The following is a 19120-nucleotide window of genomic DNA, read 5'->3' on the forward strand; positions in this document are numbered from 1 at the left end:
CCACTGCACAATTTTGTCAGCATAAGGACAGTGCTGAGGTGCCACAAAAGTCAAAGGCTAACTACATTTGATTAAAATAAAATCTAATTTTATGCCTGAATTGTCTTCAAAGACATGATCACAAATGGTCACAGGAGGAGCATCGAAAAAGCTACTGCTGCCTGGGTGGGTTTACCAGTTATCTTACCAATTACAACTGAAAGAAACTACAGCTAAGGGATGGCAAGAATTCAAATCTGGCCAGGCATGGTGGCTTGCACCTAAGCACCACGCCCAGCCAGCACTTTGGGAGGCCAAGGCAGGAGGATCACTTGAGTCTAGGAGTTTAGGACCAGCAACATGGCAAAACCTAATCTCTACAAAATAAATACCAAAATTAGCCGGGCATAGTGGTGTGCACCTCTAGCTCCAGCTACTCAAGAGGATAAGAAGTGGAAGGATCACTTGAACTGGGGAAGCATGATCATGCCACTGCACTCCAACTTGGGTGAGAACGAGACCCTGTCTCCACAAAAAAAAAAAAAGGGAATTCAAATTTGAAGAGAATAGAACAAATATCAGTTCCTCCTACCTCACTGTCACTCTTTCTTGGGATCCCTGGGGTCCCCGCTCCTGCCCAGGGCCAGGCCTGGGGGCTCTTTCTCTATTCAGACCACACCCTTGGGAAGCTCACTCAGTCTTGGACGGCTTTAATGTCACATCTATGCCAACACCAAATTACTACCTCCATCCCAACCTCTCCCCCAAGTTACATGGGTGTGTACCTGCATGTCTAATAGGTATCTATAACTCAACATGTCCAGAACTCAGTTTCTGATCTCCCCTCACAAACCCACTCCACCCACAGCAGCATCCAGGTGCTAGCAAAAAGCACCTGTGAATCATACCTGCTTTCTGGCTTCCTTGCACATCTCAAGAGAAATCCCATCAGCTCTAACTTCCACATATCAGAAGTCAACCAATTCTTTCCAACTCCAATAATACCACCCTGGCCCAAGTCACCATCACCTCTTGCTGGATTGCTCTAAAAGCACACTACCGGTTTCTGCCTTTCAAGAAACTGTCCTTCAGTGCTTTCTCAACACAACAGCCAGGATGATACTGAATTCTCAACACAGAAGGCAGATCATGTCACTCTTCCGCTCAAACTCAGTCAGCCTAAGACAAGACAGTTCCTACAATGGCCTCAAGGCCCTACGCAACCTGACTGCTCGCTACCTTCTGCTTTAATCTCCTTTTCTCACTATGTACCACGTGGACTGCCTCTCAGTCTTCCATACAGCAGGCTCATGCGGACCTTAGACTCAAGCTCTTTTCTCTTCCCCAGATACCTACTTCGCTCTCTCACCTCTTCCCAGTCTACATTCAAATCTCTCCCTCTCAATAAACCCTACCCTGATCATGTATTTAATTCTGCAACCAGCACTCCCTCACCCTAACTCCCAGCCTCCTTAATCTGCTATTCCACCTGTAGGTTGCCACCTTCTAACATAGGTCCGTGGCCTGTTAAGAGCTGGGTTGCACAACAGGTGAGTGGAGGGTCAGCCAAAGCTTCATCTGTATTTACAGACGCTCCCCATCACTCACATCACTGCCAGAGCTCCACCTCCTGTCAGATCAGCAGTGGCATTTGATTCTCACAGGAGGGCCCTACTGTGAGGGATCTAGATTGCATGCTCCTTATGAAAATCTAATGCCTGATGATCTGTCACTGTCTCCCATCACCCCCAGATGGAACTGTGTAGTTGCAGGAAAACAAGCTCTGGACTCCCACTGATTCTACATTATGATGAGTTGTGTAATTATTTCATTATTTATTACAATGTAATAATATTAGAAATAAAGTGCACAATAAATGTAATCTACTTGAATCATCCTGAAACCATCCCCTGCCCCACCCGGTTCGTAGAAAAACTGTCTTCAACCAAACCAGTCCCTGGTGCCAAAAAGGTTGGCATTTACTCACTCATACGTTGTTTATGGCCATCATCTCCCTGGCAGAATGTCAGCTTCTCAAAGGCAGATATCCTCCCCTGCTGCTGTTCAATGGTTATGCATCAAGCTACTAAATAATCCCTGACACATAGTAGGCAATCAAGAAGCACTTGCTTAATGAATGAATGTAGCACGTTGGGCATTAACCTCCAATGGAATTACAACAACCCCAGACATATCAATGCACCCAATGTTTCCATTATGAAGTTCCAATTTCTGAGCCTCACCAGAAGCATTAACCATTCTACTACGGCTTCAAAATCCCCAGACCTGAGGCCCTGACATCTACTCACATTAAAACCTTCTCATATTCATTTATACCCAAATAATTCTCTTTTAAAAATTCATCTCAAATACCACCACCTTTTTAGGATTGCTACCAAAAAGTATTTAAACCAGAATCTAATCATAAGGAAAACAATTGGACAAATTCACAATGTAGGACATTCTACAACATGGCTTAATTTATGTGGACTCATTTAAACATTAAAATCCACACACACGGCCGGGCACGGTGGCTCAAGCCTGTAATCCCAGCACTTTGGGAGGCCGAGACGGGCGGATCACGAGGTCAGGAGATTGAGACCATCCTGGCTAACACGGTGAAACCCTGTCTCTACTTAAAAATACAAAAAACTAGCTGGGCGACGAGGCGGGCGCCTGTAGTCCCAGCTACTCGGGAGGCTGAGGCAGGAGAATGGCGTAAACCCGGGAGGCGGAGCTTGCAGTGAGCTGAGATCCGGCCACTGCACTCCAGCCTGGTGACAGAGTGAGACTCCACCAAAAAAAAAAAAAAAAAATCCACACACACACAGGATGAGGGTGACTATTCTGAATTATTAGAGCAATATGACAAGTAATTACAATATATGATGACTGACTTGATTGTGGTTGGAGGGCTGAAGTTTTTCAAAATGAAAAGTTGGGAAGAAAAATTAATCTCAAAAAAGAAAACACACACAGGAAAAAGACAATGAAATACTCTTAAAAATAGAAGATTCTTTTCACAACAAGCCTAATTTAACTCTGGATTTTTCTAAACCAAAGAAATAATTAGAAATTACCATATGGTTTGTCATCATTTACTTCTTTAGGCAGAGTCAGGTATAAGGGAAATCGGACTCATAAGCCAAGTGTTGGTTACCAGTACAGGACTGAATTTACCAGCACATACCTCTTTCTTTACTGTCACTATAGCCCTGGGTTGTGAAGTCACGACCCAGTCAAGTGGGAATGCATGAAGAATCAACCAGCTATAGCTGACACTAGACTAACACAAATGTCTTGATTCTTTCACTTTGTTGCAAATTCTAGGTTATCCACAAGCTTTGAAAGCATTTATCTATTTAATGCCAGAGGAGCAAAATTGCTTTTTAAAAACCTTCACACCACAAGCCCAAACATGTGGCTGTGTTCCTCTACATATACCACAAGACAAGCACTGGGTAAAGATGAATATTTATTCACTTTACAAAGAGAATGGTATTAAATTGCCATAAACAGCTCCATTTATAGACAAATATAACTGTACATTACACCAGCAGCTGGTTCAAACTTTATTTCCCAAGATGCTTATATGGCTCTGGCTCTTAAGTTGAGCACACAAATCTCTGTTCTGCCATTGGTATTAAAAAGTCCCTCAAAGATAATGGTTTTGTTTTACATATTCACAGGTGGGAAAAAATAAATCCATCTGTCCAGCCCTTTCTTAGAGGTGAGCTTCCATCTGCATGTTCCCTAGTGAGCACTAAGCCAATATCAGCTCATTCTTTTAAAAAAAAAAAAAAAAAAAAAAACTACTGATAATTTGCAAAGGCTTTTGTAGCACACCAAAATATTTATACATACATAAAAAATCTTGAGTGAGATTTATCATTTTGAAGGTAAACAGATACCCTAACACTGCCAAGAGTAGGTAATGAAAAGGAAGAAAAACATTAAATTATTTAATTATAAAAATATTTTCTTTGGAAAAAAATTCCAACAAGGTTATCATTAATATCTAAAACCAAAGAGAAAAAATAAACAATAGTTCTTTGATCCATTAGTAATTTAAATAAAATGAAAACCTCTTCAAAAGCAGCTATAACTGAATTTTTTTAAAAGTTGCAGGTAATGAGCACTTCTAATCTACATACTGATGATTCTTTACAAGCAATTTGCAGTCAAGAAAAATCCTTAATATGGCTAATCTAGCTTTTTTAATGATCTTAATTTTTGTTTTGTTTTAAAAAAATACTTCACATGACAGTTTAAAAAATAAGTGGTTATTTTGGGGAAGCACTCCAAATAGTCAATCTGACTCATGTCAGATTATCACAGTTAACAGACAAACTAGAGATACGGATGATTTTTTTAATTACTATCATTTTTACTTCAGTTTTTAGTTATCCCTTCATATTTTATGAAAATGTATCAAATTAAATGTACTAAATTAAAAAAGATTTTCACTAGTGCTGCTTTGCATATGGATTTGATGAAAGATACCAACCTGAGATAAGAGCTGCCTCCTTCACAACAGTCCAGTTCTTGAACTCCTATGGGAAAGGTCTTTATCTGCACTTGTCAATTCTTGATATAATCAATCATACTAGGATATTATATTATAAAAATATACCATATATTGGACACTGATGTCAGTACATTGCAGAAAATGTGTCTATATGCTGTGTAAAGTTTATTAACATTTGAATGAAACACTCTTATTTACACAGTCAAGTCTGGGGTGCTCAGGACAGCAAAGTGGCATGGAATCCACCGCTGTGAATTTGGAAATGTGCAGCGGTCCTTGGCATCCTGGCACAGAGGCAACCCTCACCACTGGGCAAGGTGAGCCAGAGTTTATACGGTTTGACCGGCTTGCTTTGCTGTCTTCATTCTTCTTCACTTTCATTTTCAGGATCTAAGTCAGAATCTCCATTTAATTCTTTTTCACTTGCTATATCTCTGTCCTCACCATTTTCTTCATCTTTTCCTTCAGCATCCTCATCTTCCTCTTCATCAATGTCCTCATCTTTTTCACGTTCACTCTCCTCCTCATCTTCATCCCAATTATCCTAGTAGAAATACCAACAAGGAAAGCATTCATGAAGGCCTCATTCTTACAGAGTATGAGGATACAAAGGCCGATGTATATACAGGGAACAAATCACTCACGTCAGAATCCTTATCTGCTATTTCATCGTCAGACTCCTCTTCAGAAGATTCTGTAAGGGGAGAAAAAATCCAGCCTTAATTTTAGAACAAAACAGAGGGTATAGCCTGGAAAATAAACAGAACCAGATTCCTGAACTTACTTTTAGAAATATTATTTATATTTAGCAATCATCCAACTAAGACATAACTCTATTTTTTTTTTTTTTTTGCAAGCTGGAGCGCAGTGGAGCAATCTTGGCTCACTGCAGCCTCTGCCTCTCGGGTTCAAGCCTCAGGCTCCTGCCTCAGCCTCCTGAGTAGTCACCACACCCAGCTAACTTTTGGTAGAGATGGGGTTTCACCATGTTGTCCAGGCCAATCTCGAACTCCTGGACTTAAAGGATCCGCTCACATCTGCCTCCCTAAGTGCTGGGATTACAGGCGTGAGCCACCACACCTGGCTAATTTATTCTTACATGTATAAAAGTATATTCATTATATTATTCCTTCAAGATCTCACTGGGCCAAACCAACTAACCAAACCCCTTACAAAAATCTCATCTTAAAATACTAAGCCATATCAGGGCCACCAAATAGCCCCAGCAGATGAGGAAAACTTCAACACAGAAAAGCTGGCTTATAAATGAAATGGAAGAATTAGCATTATTTTTAATCCACAAAGTACTAACAATGTAATATTAGCAACTGATAAATTAGATGTATGATTCTTGGGGGAGTAAACACTCAAACGTTAAAAAAAATTAACACAGCTAGACTATTTTCTAAGCACTAAGGACGATGTATCTCACAATGAAGGGGAAAAAACTGTGAACATGCACAATGTGGTTCTCGGTGTGATGTAATATGAGTGATCAGCATTGATGCAACCCCTCCAAAAATAAAATCTAATCAAACCTTTAGACCTCGCATCAAGTTTAAAGGAACTGTAGCTTAGAGGAGCAAATTAAAAGAAGCCAAAAGGAAGCAAATCCACAACCACAAGGTGGGGCATTCTGCGAAATACACCTCAGCGAAGTCCATGTCATGAAAAGGGGAGTTCTTAAAGACTAAAAAGAGACTTCAGAAACATAGTAACCAGATTCAACCCCATGATGCACAACTCGAGTCTAGTATGGGAAAAACCGCTTTAAAGGACATTCTATGGATAACTGGAGAAAGATGAAGATAAATTGGGCATTGGATAAAACTCAGGAATTGATTTCGTTAGGTGTGCTAATGTTATCCAATAATATAGAATGGGGTTCCTAATTTTTAAAGACATTCTAACATCCTTCTTCTATCTAATTTTTCTTAAGAAAATAAATCATTATCTCCAGATGAAGTTCCCTCACATGCCCATCTCCCTAAGCCCATTTCCCAAAAGAAACCACTGTTGTGAGCTTCTCATTCCTCAGTATGCTGTTGTAACATATACATTATATTACCCATGAATTACACATGTACACATTCACGAAAGACTTATATAGCAGTTCTCCCAACATGCGTTCCTTTTCCCCAGTTTCAGTTTCCCTTGGCAACTGCAGTCCAAAACTATTAAACAGAAAATGTAACAAATCAAGGATTTCTGAGTTTTCCATTGCATGCTGTTATGTGCAGCATGGTGAAGTGTCGTGCTATCTGGCTCCGCCTGGCCGGAGAGGTAACTCATCCCTCTGTCCGGCTTCGCTGTCTACACTAACCACCCGTTAGTCATTTAGTAGCCACCTCAGTTACTAAACCGAATGTTGCAGTATCACGGAGCTTATGTTCAAGCCACCCTTATTTTGCTTACTAATCCTTTGCAATTATACGATGCTATACAGAAGGTATCATTTTGTGACTTGATTTTGTAATCAAACTTATGCATGTTAACTCAACCTCAACTCCAGGCACTCTGGCTAAAGTAGTGTTATGCTAAAGGAATAAGTCATTTTAAACATGCTCCTACTAATGAAGAATTATGTTGTTTACAAGTCTTTTTCTTAATTATAAAGGCTGCAATGAACATACTTACATCATCTCTTTACATTTATGTTTTAAAGCTATGTTGTCAAGCCCTTTAGCCTTAAAATGCTTTCACATTCTTAAAAACTGAGGGCTCCAAAAAGTTTTTGTTTATGTGGGAAAAGTCTACCTATATTTATCACATTCAAATTCAATTTTTAAATTTAAGAATATTTAATCTGTTTACAAATACCCATCCATTACATGTTAACATAAACAATGTTTTAATGAAGAATGGTATTTCTGTGCTCACTTCGGCAGCACATATACTAAAACTGAAAACTGGAATTTCCAAAACAACAACAACAAATTCTACTAAGTAGAGTGGCACTGTTATGAACTTCTCATATTTGCTTCTGCATTCTATTTTTTGGATATGTTGTTTTATTTGAACTATATGAAGAAAATCTAGCCTCCCACAGACGACTGGTTGAAAAGTGGAGGACATCATGAGCCTCTCAAAGAGTTCCGGGCATCCCCATAGGTCCTCTGTTCACACTTGGAGAAGTGTTGGTCCTTGGGACACGCAAAAGCACTTCGGGATCACTTTGGGACTGCCCCCCAATGAATGGAAGGATATGCAAACTGCAAACTTTGAGATTACAAAGTTGCTCTCTAATAAGAATGCACACATACTCCCACCACAGCATGAGTTCCCATTTCCCAAATCACGGCCAACACCTGACCATTTTTTACTCTTTCAAATTTATCCATTTCTCACAATATGGAATGTGATGTGTGATGTGATAATGGTAAAATTTTTTGCTCCATGTAAATTATCGTGTTTCTCACGATTTACTGAGTAGGCTATCTTCTCCACAATGAGACAATACACACCATCAATTAATACACCAAGAGTCCACAGAGCTGTGGGTTTTTCAGGGGTAACTATGCCAATCCATTGGTCTAGCTGTAACTCTACATCTACGATCAATTTGCTACTCAGGATATTTGAGGATGATCTAAAATGTTCTCTTTTTGACATTTCCAGGTTTTGTTATCAAGATTCTACTTGGCTCATAAAATGACTAAATTGTTAGTACATGACAAAAAGGACAGCCCAGTGTTGTGGGTCATGCTTCTATTCCCAGCACTTTGGGAAGCTGACGCAAGAAGACTGTTTTTGAGGCCACATGCACAAGACCGGCTCGGGCAACAAAGAGACCTCATCTCTACTTTAAAAAAAAAAAAAAAAATTAGCCAGGCACAGTGGCTCAAGCCTGCAGTCCCAGCTACTCTAGAGGCTGAAGCAGGAGGATTGCTTGTGTAGGAGTTTGAGGCTGCAGTGAGCTATGATCGACCTCGAGCCACTGCACTCCAGCCTGAGCAATAGAGAGACTCTGTCAACAACCACTAAAAAAAAAGACTTGTTCTTTGAAGACTTGATGAAATAACCTTCAAAATTTCTGGGCGTATCTTGTGAGAGGTTTTATAAAGTCAATTTTAGAGCTACTGGCTTTTTCAAACTTTTTATTTCTTTTAAAGTCAATTTTGGTCATTAATGTTTCCTTAAAAATTAACTATACCACCTAGATTGTTTAATCTATTAACATTAAGTTTGTTCATATAGTGTTCTTCTGTTTAAATCTTTTCCATACCTGGCCGAGCACGGTGGCTCACACCTGTAATCCAAGCCCACTGGAATCACTTGAGCCCAGGAGTTTGAGACCAGCCTGGGCAACATAGTGAAAGTCTATCTTTACAAAAAATCTCAAAGTTGGCCAGGCATGGTGGTAGCACGCCTGCAGTCCCAGCTACTCAGGAGGATGAGGCAGGAAGACTGCATTGAGCCCAGGTCATCAAGCCATTGCACTACAACCTGGGCAACAGCCTGAGACCCTGTCTTTTAAAAAAAAAAAAAGAAAAGAAAAGAAAAAAATCTCTTCCATACCTAATGCCCTTTTTTGTCATTGTATCATACTTGTGCCTTTTCTTTTCTTATCTGATCAACTACAGACGTTTGCCATGGACTTGCCTATTTTAATTAGAGGAGGCTTGCCAAAGGAAGATCTTACACTGACGTTTCCACAATGATAACAGAATTCAGTCACTGAAAACTGAATGTTGTAATTCTAGACTCCATCCCATGCCCCTAGTCTTTACCTTCTTCATACACCAACTTTGCCTTCTGTCCAGGGGAAGTTGCTCCCTTTGTTTTCTCTGATGCTGTTACCTGGAAGAAGACGAAGTACTGTTCTGAAGTAGAGTGTAAACATATCCCAAGTATCACAACCACCAGCATTCCCAACTTTCCCACTGCTGCTAACTCACCTCCACCACCGTAATGGAGGACTTTCATACAACACAGAGCAAAAAAAAAAAAATCCTTCAGATACAAGAGGGAAAGAATTACTCTGTAAAGCTGAAAAACTGAGGTGATTAGAATATCTTTCTGTGCCAGAATTTTAACTGTATAAATACCCTGTAACTTACCAACTGTAGTATAACAATTGAAACACAACAGTGAGAAAAAAATTTGAGTAAAAGTTGAAATAGGCACAACTAAACTTTCTTACTGTCAAATTGATAAGCTTTCCAAGTTAAAGACTAGATCCTGATTTACCAATTTCTTACTGAAATAGGGAGCTCTCAGCCAGGCACGGTGGGTCACACCTGTAATTCCAGCACTTTGGGACGTCAAGGTGGGAGGACCCCTTGAGCCTAGGAGTTCAAAATCAGCCTGGGCAAAGCCACCTCTATGAAAAATTTAAAAATTAGCCAGGCATGGTGGTGCATCCCTGTAGTCCCAGCTACTTGGGAGGCACCTGAGCAAGGCTGCAGTGAGCTATGATCACGCTACTGCAGTGCAGCCTGAGCAACAGAGCAAGACCCTGTCTCAAAATGATCCCTATTCCTCTCTCCATTCCTACCATATCCAAAAGTTTTAGCCCAGAACAATACAATTTACTCACTTGTGTAATTAGAAGAATAAGCTTTCCATGAAGGTGTGAAAGTTTCTGAAAAGTTTTGACTCTGCTTTCCATTAACTGGTAGAGCGTCCCCAGCTGGGGTACCAGGTCAGGCAACTAGAGAAAAAAATGATCATTTGGCACTATTAACATATTAGAGATGACAAACATGCAAATCATGCTCAGCTATGCCTCAGTATTTAGCCACTGCACCACACACATCTGCTTACAAGTACTTCCAGTGGCAGTGGCTACTTGCAACACAGCCTAACAACATCACGAATTTTCACAGAAGACCCTCAATGTCCTAAGAGGAAAAAATAATAGTCTTATAAAAAAACAATGATACAAGTGCAAGAGAGTGAAACTGCAAGGTGGGACTTTTCTGTATTGATCAAATTATTTCAGATAAGGCCAATGTCCAGTATAAAGTAGACAGGAAATTAAAAATGCCTCTACCACATATCTCCAGGCTAAAGAGCCTTTCCTCTGAATCTTATCCTCTGATGCTAACATATTATCTACCCTTACTATAAGGCCCAAAGAGGTAGAGAAACCTTTTCCCAGCTCCCAGAGACCAGCAGAACACAGTACAAAGCTGACCTTTTGCATTTTAAATATACTTCCTGTTAATGAGTCCTCTGAAGCATGCTTAAAAAATGAAAGTAGGACACACTCTTTTGCTCCCACGTTGCTCTCATCGGAGTCTTTTGTGTTGAGAACATAGCTGTTATGTTTGGAACACAACACGACTGATAAAGGTCTGGCTCCTCCAGGTTCGTTGAGGAATAAAACAATGGTAATTTGCCTTTCTCATAAAATCTTAAAGCCCCCTTGCTCTCTCTGCTTTCACACAGATGATCATTTTTAACATTATGAAAGGAAACCATCATGGCCATAATTTTTCTATCCTATATCAACTATAAAAAGCAACTGGAAAAATATAAATGCCTCTTTTTAAAGGAAGCCATTTGGAAGTCCAGAACAAGGTCTTCCTGTCCCACTGCCTTCAAACACCTGCATCTGGTTAATTTTCCTCCCATCTCTGGGCTCTAAGAACAATGCTGGCGGCTAGGTGCGGTGGCTCACCCGTGATCCCAGCACTTTGGGAGGCTGAGGCAGGAAGATCACCTGAGGTCGGGAGTTCGAGACCAGCCTGACCAACATGGAGAAACCCCATCTCTACTAAAAATACAAAAATTAGCCGGGCGTGGTGGTACATGCCTGTAATCCCAGCTACTCGGGAGGCTGAGGCAGGAGAATCATTTGAACCCAGGAGGCGGAGGTTGCGGTGAACCAAGATCGTGCCATTGCATTCCAGCCTGGGCAAAAAGAGCGAAACTCTGTCTCAAGAAAAAACAAAAAAACAAATAAAAAGAACAATGCTGGCTTCCCCAACTCACCCCCTACCCCCAGGACATGCTTTCATCCGTCCCTGTAGCACTACAGAAAAAGGGACCCCACTCTTTACCCCTGATTAGCCTTTACCTGCACTCCTATTTCTGATACTTTAGTAAATAAGTGTTTCATTCAAATGTTAACTTTAAACAGCAGACAGACACAAAAATTAGTAAAGCAAGGGTTTAAGGTGACCGCATTCCAATTTATCACCTCCCTTTTGTGTCCCTGTTCAGACTATGAGCTCCAAGAAGATGGGGACCAGAGTGTTTTGTACATTGCTGAATTCCCATGCCTGGCATAGCCCTTGGCTTAGAGAAAGCACTTAAAAATATCTGCAAAGGAAGGAAGAAATGAAGGAAAAGAGCGAGGAAAAACATGGTTTCCTCGATAACTGCTACAGGCTGAGGGGCCCTGCCTATACCATTCTTTGGTCTGTTCTGCCATGACCTTGAATGTTACACCACGGCTATTCTGATAGTTATACCTCAGGAGTTGATTCCAGAAAAGATTTCACTACAAGGCCTCCTGGTCTCTCCTCACTTCTAAGCAAGTAACTGAGGCCACATTAGTGTTGCCCCATTTGCCATCCAGATTCCTAAGATCCGACGTCTGCTGGGATCGTTCATGCAATTGTAATACCCCTCGGCCACCCTCTCACCAGTGCTCCCAGGTCACCTCCCAAGAATCCTACAGGTTGGGAGACCCAGGATCCATCCTTACTGTTGTCTCCACGCCATTCCAGCATCTTACCGAGTTCTCCCCAGACACACAAAGAACAAACTACTGACCTCAAAGCAGATTAACCAAGTTTTCCCTAATTCAAGCCACTGAAGGTAAACGAGCCAGTGACAGAGAACAAGGGACTGTGAAAAGGCAAGAGCTGGGTGCGACTGTGTTAAGAAGAGCTATAGTTTAAAGAACAATTCAGGATTTTTTTTTACAACTATCCACTAAAAACTTAAAACTTAATGTAGAACACTAGATAAAGAAAAAGAATTGAATACTTTCATTTCCAGCTTAAAATATAACGGATGTAATGATGTGGCAAAGAACCCAACTCATATTATGAATACAAATTTTTTTTTTTCTGGTGTTGCTTTCCCTCTTCTATTTGCATGGGTAGTCAAGAGCTGACAGCAGCACCAGCAGATTGTCAGGTAGTAAATATTTATTTATGTTACTGTTACCATTAACTACATTTTATCCTCCTGGGGCAAGGCAGGACAGACATGTTAGCATGTACAAAAACATTTAAAACTTGCCAAGTGTGTGTGTGTGTATGTGTGTGTGTGTGTGTACAGAAAAACATCTAAATCCTAGTACGCTATTATATAACTTTTCTCCTTTCTGTATTTGTAAAGATCTCTATAGAACACATGTTAATTTTTAAATCGGGGGGGCAGGGAGAGACCAATTTATAAAAGGCCACAGCAGTGACATCATGAAAGGGCTCATGTCATTGCACCTGGGGTAAAACAAAATCTCTAAAGGAAGCATCTAACGGCTGAAGGACAGATGGGGAAAGGATGGTTTTGTTCAGCCATACTTGTCAAATTTTACAAACCTTATCAAAGCCAAACTATTCATACTCGACAACTGAAGCTGAAAAGACTCACCGTGGACAGGTATGATGCATGAACTGTTAACACACATTTGAGCCACTGAACCATTAGCACAGCACTGGGGAAAAACAAAAGAAAACCTAAGTAAACTAATGTTCACAAATTCAAAAGTAAATTCAACTGAGCTGTTACAAAAACCCAGACAGACAAGTGAAGATCTATAAATGTTGCTCTGTGAAGATGACTATAATAAATATATCACTGTGTATATATCACTTTCCGTTTTTTCTTTCAGATTATCTGAGATCTGTGTCATAGATCTTGGGCAGGGATTGGGGGCCACATCAGAGAACAGGACAAAAACCCCTTCCTCTATAACAGTTCAAGAATAAGGTCAGGCGCGGTGGCTCATGCCTGTAATCCAAGCACTTTGGGAAGCCAAGGAGGGCGGATCACGAGATCAGGAGATCAAGACCATCCTGGCTAACATGATGAAACCCAGTCTCTACTAAAAACACAAAAAAATTAGCCGGGCATGGTGGCGGGTGCCTGTAGTCCCAGCTACTCGGGAGGCTGAGGCAGGAGAACGGCGTGAACCTAGGAGGCAGAGCTTGCAGTGAGCCGAGATCGCACCACTGCACTCCAGGCTAGGTGACAGAGAGGGACTCCGTCTCAAAAAATAAATAAATTAATTAAATAAAACCCAAGCTTTGCTTTATAATTAACTGATATGAGGGCAGTAATCTTCATCCAAATTGAGTTCAACTGGTTTTGCATTTTATGTTAACAATAAACATAAAAATCTATTCTGTCAAGAACAGCAGTCCTCTATTAACATTAAAAGGCAAATACAGACCAAAAGTGTGCAAAAAACAGTCATAATTAATGAATTATTTAGTTTTCCTCCTTTGTGAGCTCAGAAGGCTTATGCAGCCCATGAGAAAAAAATTTTTTATAAGAAAACCTACATATTTTACTATCTAGATACTGATGATAATATACTATAAGCTTAGGATCTTTAAGATGTCATCTTATTTAAATGTTTGATCAGATTATCAAGAAAAAAGACACAATATTTAGTCTTTTAGCTAAAATATATTTTTACAGAGTCTAAGCAGCTATCAGAGGTTCGGCAGGTATATAAGCAGCTATTTTGTGATATCAACACTAAGTTATTAAATAAAATAAGACTAATCATTTAAATGACCTGCTAATAAAGCTAAAATATCTATTTAGGCATTTTCCAAAAGAAAACTATAATAAAACGCTAAGAATAAGAATCATTCAACTTAAAATAAGGGAGGTGACAGGGAGTTAATATTTGACATTTAAAGAGTTTTACTGGCCAGGCGTGGTGGCTCACACCTGTAATCCCAGCACTTTGGGAGGCCGAGGCGGGCGGATCATGAGGTCAGGAGATCGAGACCATCCTGGCTAATACAGTGAAACCCCGTCTCTACTAAAAATACAAAAAATTAGCCGGGCGTGGTGGCGGGCACCTTAGTCCCAGCTACTCGGGAGGCTGAGGCAGGAGAATGGCGTGAACCCGGGAGGTGGAGCTTGCAGTGAGCCGAGATCACACCACTGCACTCCAGACTGGGCGACAGAGCGAGACTCCGTCTCAAAAAAAAAAAAAAAAAGTTTTATTAGTTAGAAATCAGAACCACCTAATATTTAATTTCATGCTGTCAGACAACACTGTTTTTAAGTCACCTGTTTAATCTTACCTATTAGGATGTCCTTGTAACCTCTTTGTAAGCTAAGGGAGAAAAAAGCACTATTAACAACAGCACTTCAGACGCAACCAATGCTGTCAATTCCTACGACACAATGACAATACTGAGAAATTATTATTCTAATAAGTAGTCTATTTTAAACCAGCATAATACAGTCTATGAAGACATTCCCAAAATCAGAGTAATTAGCTGATAAAAGTCTAGGATAGGACTTATATGAAGGAATGTACAGAACCGGCAAATCCATAGGCAGAAAACAGCTTAGTGATTGCCAGGAACTGGAAGAAGGAAGAATGGAGAGTGACTGCTAAGAGATACAGGATTTCTTTCTGGGATGACAATTGCATAACTTGCAAACATACTGAAAAACACTAAAATGCATACTTTTTAAAGAGTTAAATTTTATGCTATGTGAATTATATCTCAATTTTTAAAATACAAAGAAAAAATCAAGGTTAGGCAAATTTTTATAGTAGGTAGTATTACAAAAACATATGAACACGCTTTTCTATACAAGACACTGCTTTTTTAAGTACACAGTTTTCCCCACCAATAACAGTACACCAGCCCACACTGTTAATACCATAACTATACTTGCAAAATACTTCAGCAGCATGTTAGACAAATGGAATCCAAGTATAATTTCTAATTACAAAGAATACACTCTATTTTTAGGCCTAATTTTTTAAAATTTATACCCACTCTTGTAGGGCAAGTTTCAGTGAAATTATGCATAATTTAAAAAAAAAAAAAGATGGGGTCTTGCTATGTTGCCCAGGCTAGAGTGTAGTGGCTATTAAGAGGTACAATCATAGCGCATTACAGTCTTAAACTCCTGGGCTCCAGCAGTTCTCCCACCTCCAATTCCATATTGCCAGTCACAGAGATTAACAGTCCATCTGTGATTAAGAAAATCAACACATATAAAAACGGTTTCGGTGTTAGGTTAAGGTACCTCACAGGACTTAATGGGAAAAACCAAAATGAGCATTTGGGAACTTTATGTTGGGGTGTTTACAACAATTATTCTCATGTAGATGACATCCTGTACAAACAGCATTCTGTGCCACAAGTTCCAAGTGCCTCCAGGTAAACAGACACACAACAGCCATTAGCAGAATAAAGGTAACACTGCCAATGACATTTCCTTTCACTGCCCCAGAAATTAATCTAATTTCACTTTTTTTTTGTCTAAAGTACTTTCCTCCATCCATTATTCACTCTGAATGCCATCTGTCCTTACGTATTACAAATCCATTTCTCTAACTACTGAATTTTCCATTTAACTCATGGCATTAGGATGCTAAAATGAAAAAAGCAGTCAGTTACCTCTTGTAACAATGGAATAACAGTATGCAGGGGCATCCTTAATACAGTCTTCTTTATAAGGTTTACATTCCTAGTTTGAAGTACTTTCTGTGAGAAAATAAAAGGATTATTAAGATGAGCATACTCACAAACCAAGGACACTACAGGAAAAAAAAAAAAGTCTGTAAAAATGAATTCTTTAAATCATTTAAGACCAAGGCAATAAACTACAAACGGAATTTAGCAAAAATAAAGGTTGGAGGGACTGAATGGAGTATATTATGTCCTATGGTGAACAGACAAGCATAGTCTTTGGGTATCAGTAAATTTACTTCATTACTGAAGTAATTTTACTTCTTTGTGTTTTATTAAAACATCTCTAGACATTTGAATACAGACATTACGACACTTTAGAGATGTTCCCAAACTTCCATTTTATGAAATTTGACCTATATCCTCCCTAGAGTGAGCAAAACAGTAAAATTACTTAGAAAGCAAGAAATCCTTTTAAATTAGGTGTCAATTTTTTGGTAAAATTTTATGCCAATCAAAAGATGACATAATGAGAGCTTGAATCAAAATCCTTCAACGGTACGTCTATGGTGGAGACCCAGTCTCCACACTGGGTTACAGCAAAGGACACAGAGCAGATCAGTTCTGGTCCTGCCCCTTAGAAGCACATCTTCTGGGGCAGGCTGTTCAACTTCTTCAAGCCCCACATGCTTTACAAAAGTAGAAGGTGAAAATTAGGGTCCTTTTGAAAGAGTTTAGTCCCAGAGAGTCTTTCTAATGGTACATGTATTTTTTGGTGATGGTTGTGGCTATAAATATGCTCAGAATAGAAACAGCAGTGGCACCGAAAGGCAAAAATAGAGAAAGTTAGTTTTCAACCTATTAATGTATTTATTTGAAACAGGGTCCTCATTCTGCTGCCTGGGCTGGAGTGCACTGACATGATCACAGCTCACTGCAGCTTCGACCTCCCGGGCTCAAGGGATCCTCCTGCCTCGGCCTCTTGAGTAGCTAGGCACACCACTATGCCTAGCTAGTTTTTTAATTTTTATTTTGTAGGGCTGGGGTTTCACTATGTTGCCCAGGCTGGTCTCAAACTCCTGGGCTCAAGCAAAGCTCCTGCCTCAGACTCCCAAAATATAAGGATTACAGGCATGAGCCACCATGCCTGGTTTCCAACTTACTTTAACAGTTCCTAAAATATTTTTTCAGAATTCTCTATGGATTTAATTTGCTTGTAAAGCTATCTTTACACTAAGCCCTTCTAAATCCATCAAGTACTATTTAAAAACTATCACTGACATAATTATATAGTTTGTTTCTTATGCAAAAGAAATAAAACATTTTATACATCATTACTGAAGAACTGAGGGATAGACTATACTGATTTAATAATCTTAACCTAAATTTTCACTTTCAGATAACCAGAATACAAGATTCAAAACAAACTATGCTGATATTAACTTTAACAATTCAAGAGGTGCTTGATGACACTAAATACTCCTCAAACCATCTCTTCATTATAAATAACAGCACAAAGTTCCAATGATCTAGAGGCTATAGGAAACATTCTGCATGAACTATTCTACAAATTATCTTTTGATATACAACATGCTCTTGTAAAGGTCCCCAATTTTCACAAGATGGTCACCCAAACCACCAGGCTTCATTGTCTTAAATGGCCAAGTAGAGTGGCAGCGCATCAGGTCAATGAATACAACCCTAAAGAACCCTGAACTTGTTCTCCATTATGTATACCGAGAAACCAGAAAGGACTGAAACCTAATGGAAGGTTCAAAGACAGGAGGTTTGTGAAAACCACCAGTGCTCTAAATAGAGAATGATCATATAATTTGTTGTCCAAACTGGGACACTTCTGTGAATGGAAGGAGTCACTATTAATTACACCAAGATGAGAGGTATAAACCAGAACTGGTGCAGACAAAAAAGTATGGCCTAGCTATTTAGAAGTTATCCCAAACTGTAGGGCAGAAGAATTTTTAACAAGCTCTTGGATACTTCCATGCCCACTAAAGACCAAGGCTCTACAGTAATGATTTTCTAATTTAAAATAAGCAAATAAAAATACATTATCCCAAACTAAGTGAATTGATAATAAACAGAGGAGTCAGCCTCATTAATTTCTGCAAGGATATATGTAAAGAAACAAACCTACAAGCCATAGTTATAACTACTAAAAAGGTGGTGTTGAAGACAAGATTTTTCTTTTACAACTTTACTGCAGTACACATGAAGCATAATAAACACCACATATTTAAAGTGTACTGCTTGATCAGTTTAACATACTCTTTACCCATGAAACAAATACTATGATAAAAATAAACACTGTTATCACCCTCGGGTCTCCTTGGGTCCCTTTAAATGTATCCCTCCTTCCACGACCATTCCAGGCAGCTACTGAACTATATATTGGTCTGCTTTTCCAGAATGTTTATATAAATAGGAATTTACATTACTTTTTGCCTGGCTTCTTTCTCACAGCCTTAGTTTGAGATTCATGCATACTATTGGTCTATTAATAACACAGTACTTATATTGCTAAATAATTTGTTTCTCCATTCACCTGTTAAAGGACATATGTGTTCTTTCCAGTTTGGGGCCATTACAAAGAACATTCACGAGCAAGTCTTTGTATGAACGTATGTGTGTTACTCTCTTGGTAAATATCTAGCAGCAGAATGGCTGCATCATATGGTGGATATATCCTCAATTTTTTAATAAACTAATTGTTTTCCAAAGTAGTTACACCATTTACATTTCCACCAGCAATGCAACATATTGGAACTTCAGCTGCTCTACATCCTCACCAACAGATGGTGTTATTGTCTGTCTGTCTCATTTTTATCAACCTACAAGGGGTGTATGCAAGCTTTATTTCATTGTGGTTTTAATCTGCCTTTCTGTGATAATTAATAATGCATAATACCTTTACATGTGCCTATTGGCCATTTGAATTCTATTGTGAAGCGTCTGTTCAAACCCTCATCAACTGCTTTTGAGTCCAGATTCAAATCCTTTGTCTAACTTGAGTTGCTAA

The 19120-nt window shown here is 39.4% G+C and overlaps 1 protein-coding gene across 1 annotated transcript in view; it reads right to left on the bottom strand.

Annotated features, from left to right (window-relative positions):
- Positions 1-3436: 3436 nt before the first annotated feature.
- WDR43 (WD repeat domain 43) overlaps positions 3437-19120 on the bottom strand; it is a 58437-nt gene continuing 42753 nt past the window's right edge. The window contains exons 12-18 of the mRNA XM_011956286.1: positions 16072-16158; positions 14734-14765; positions 13061-13124; positions 10047-10160; positions 9238-9307; positions 5152-5201; positions 3437-5051 (exon numbers count right to left, since the gene is read on the bottom strand). Coding sequence (XP_011811676.1) covers positions 4869-5051; positions 5152-5201; positions 9238-9307; positions 10047-10160; positions 13061-13124; positions 14734-14765; positions 16072-16158 — 600 coding nt within the window. The 3' untranslated portion in view covers positions 3437-4868. The remainder of the gene's footprint in view (positions 5052-5151; positions 5202-9237; positions 9308-10046; positions 10161-13060; positions 13125-14733; positions 14766-16071; positions 16159-19120) is intronic.

Source organism: Colobus angolensis, unplaced genomic scaffold (assembly GCF_000951035.1).
Source record: "Colobus angolensis palliatus isolate OR3802 unplaced genomic scaffold, Cang.pa_1.0 Scaffold413, whole genome shotgun sequence".
NCBI lineage: Eukaryota > Metazoa > Chordata > Mammalia > Primates > Cercopithecidae > Colobus > Colobus angolensis.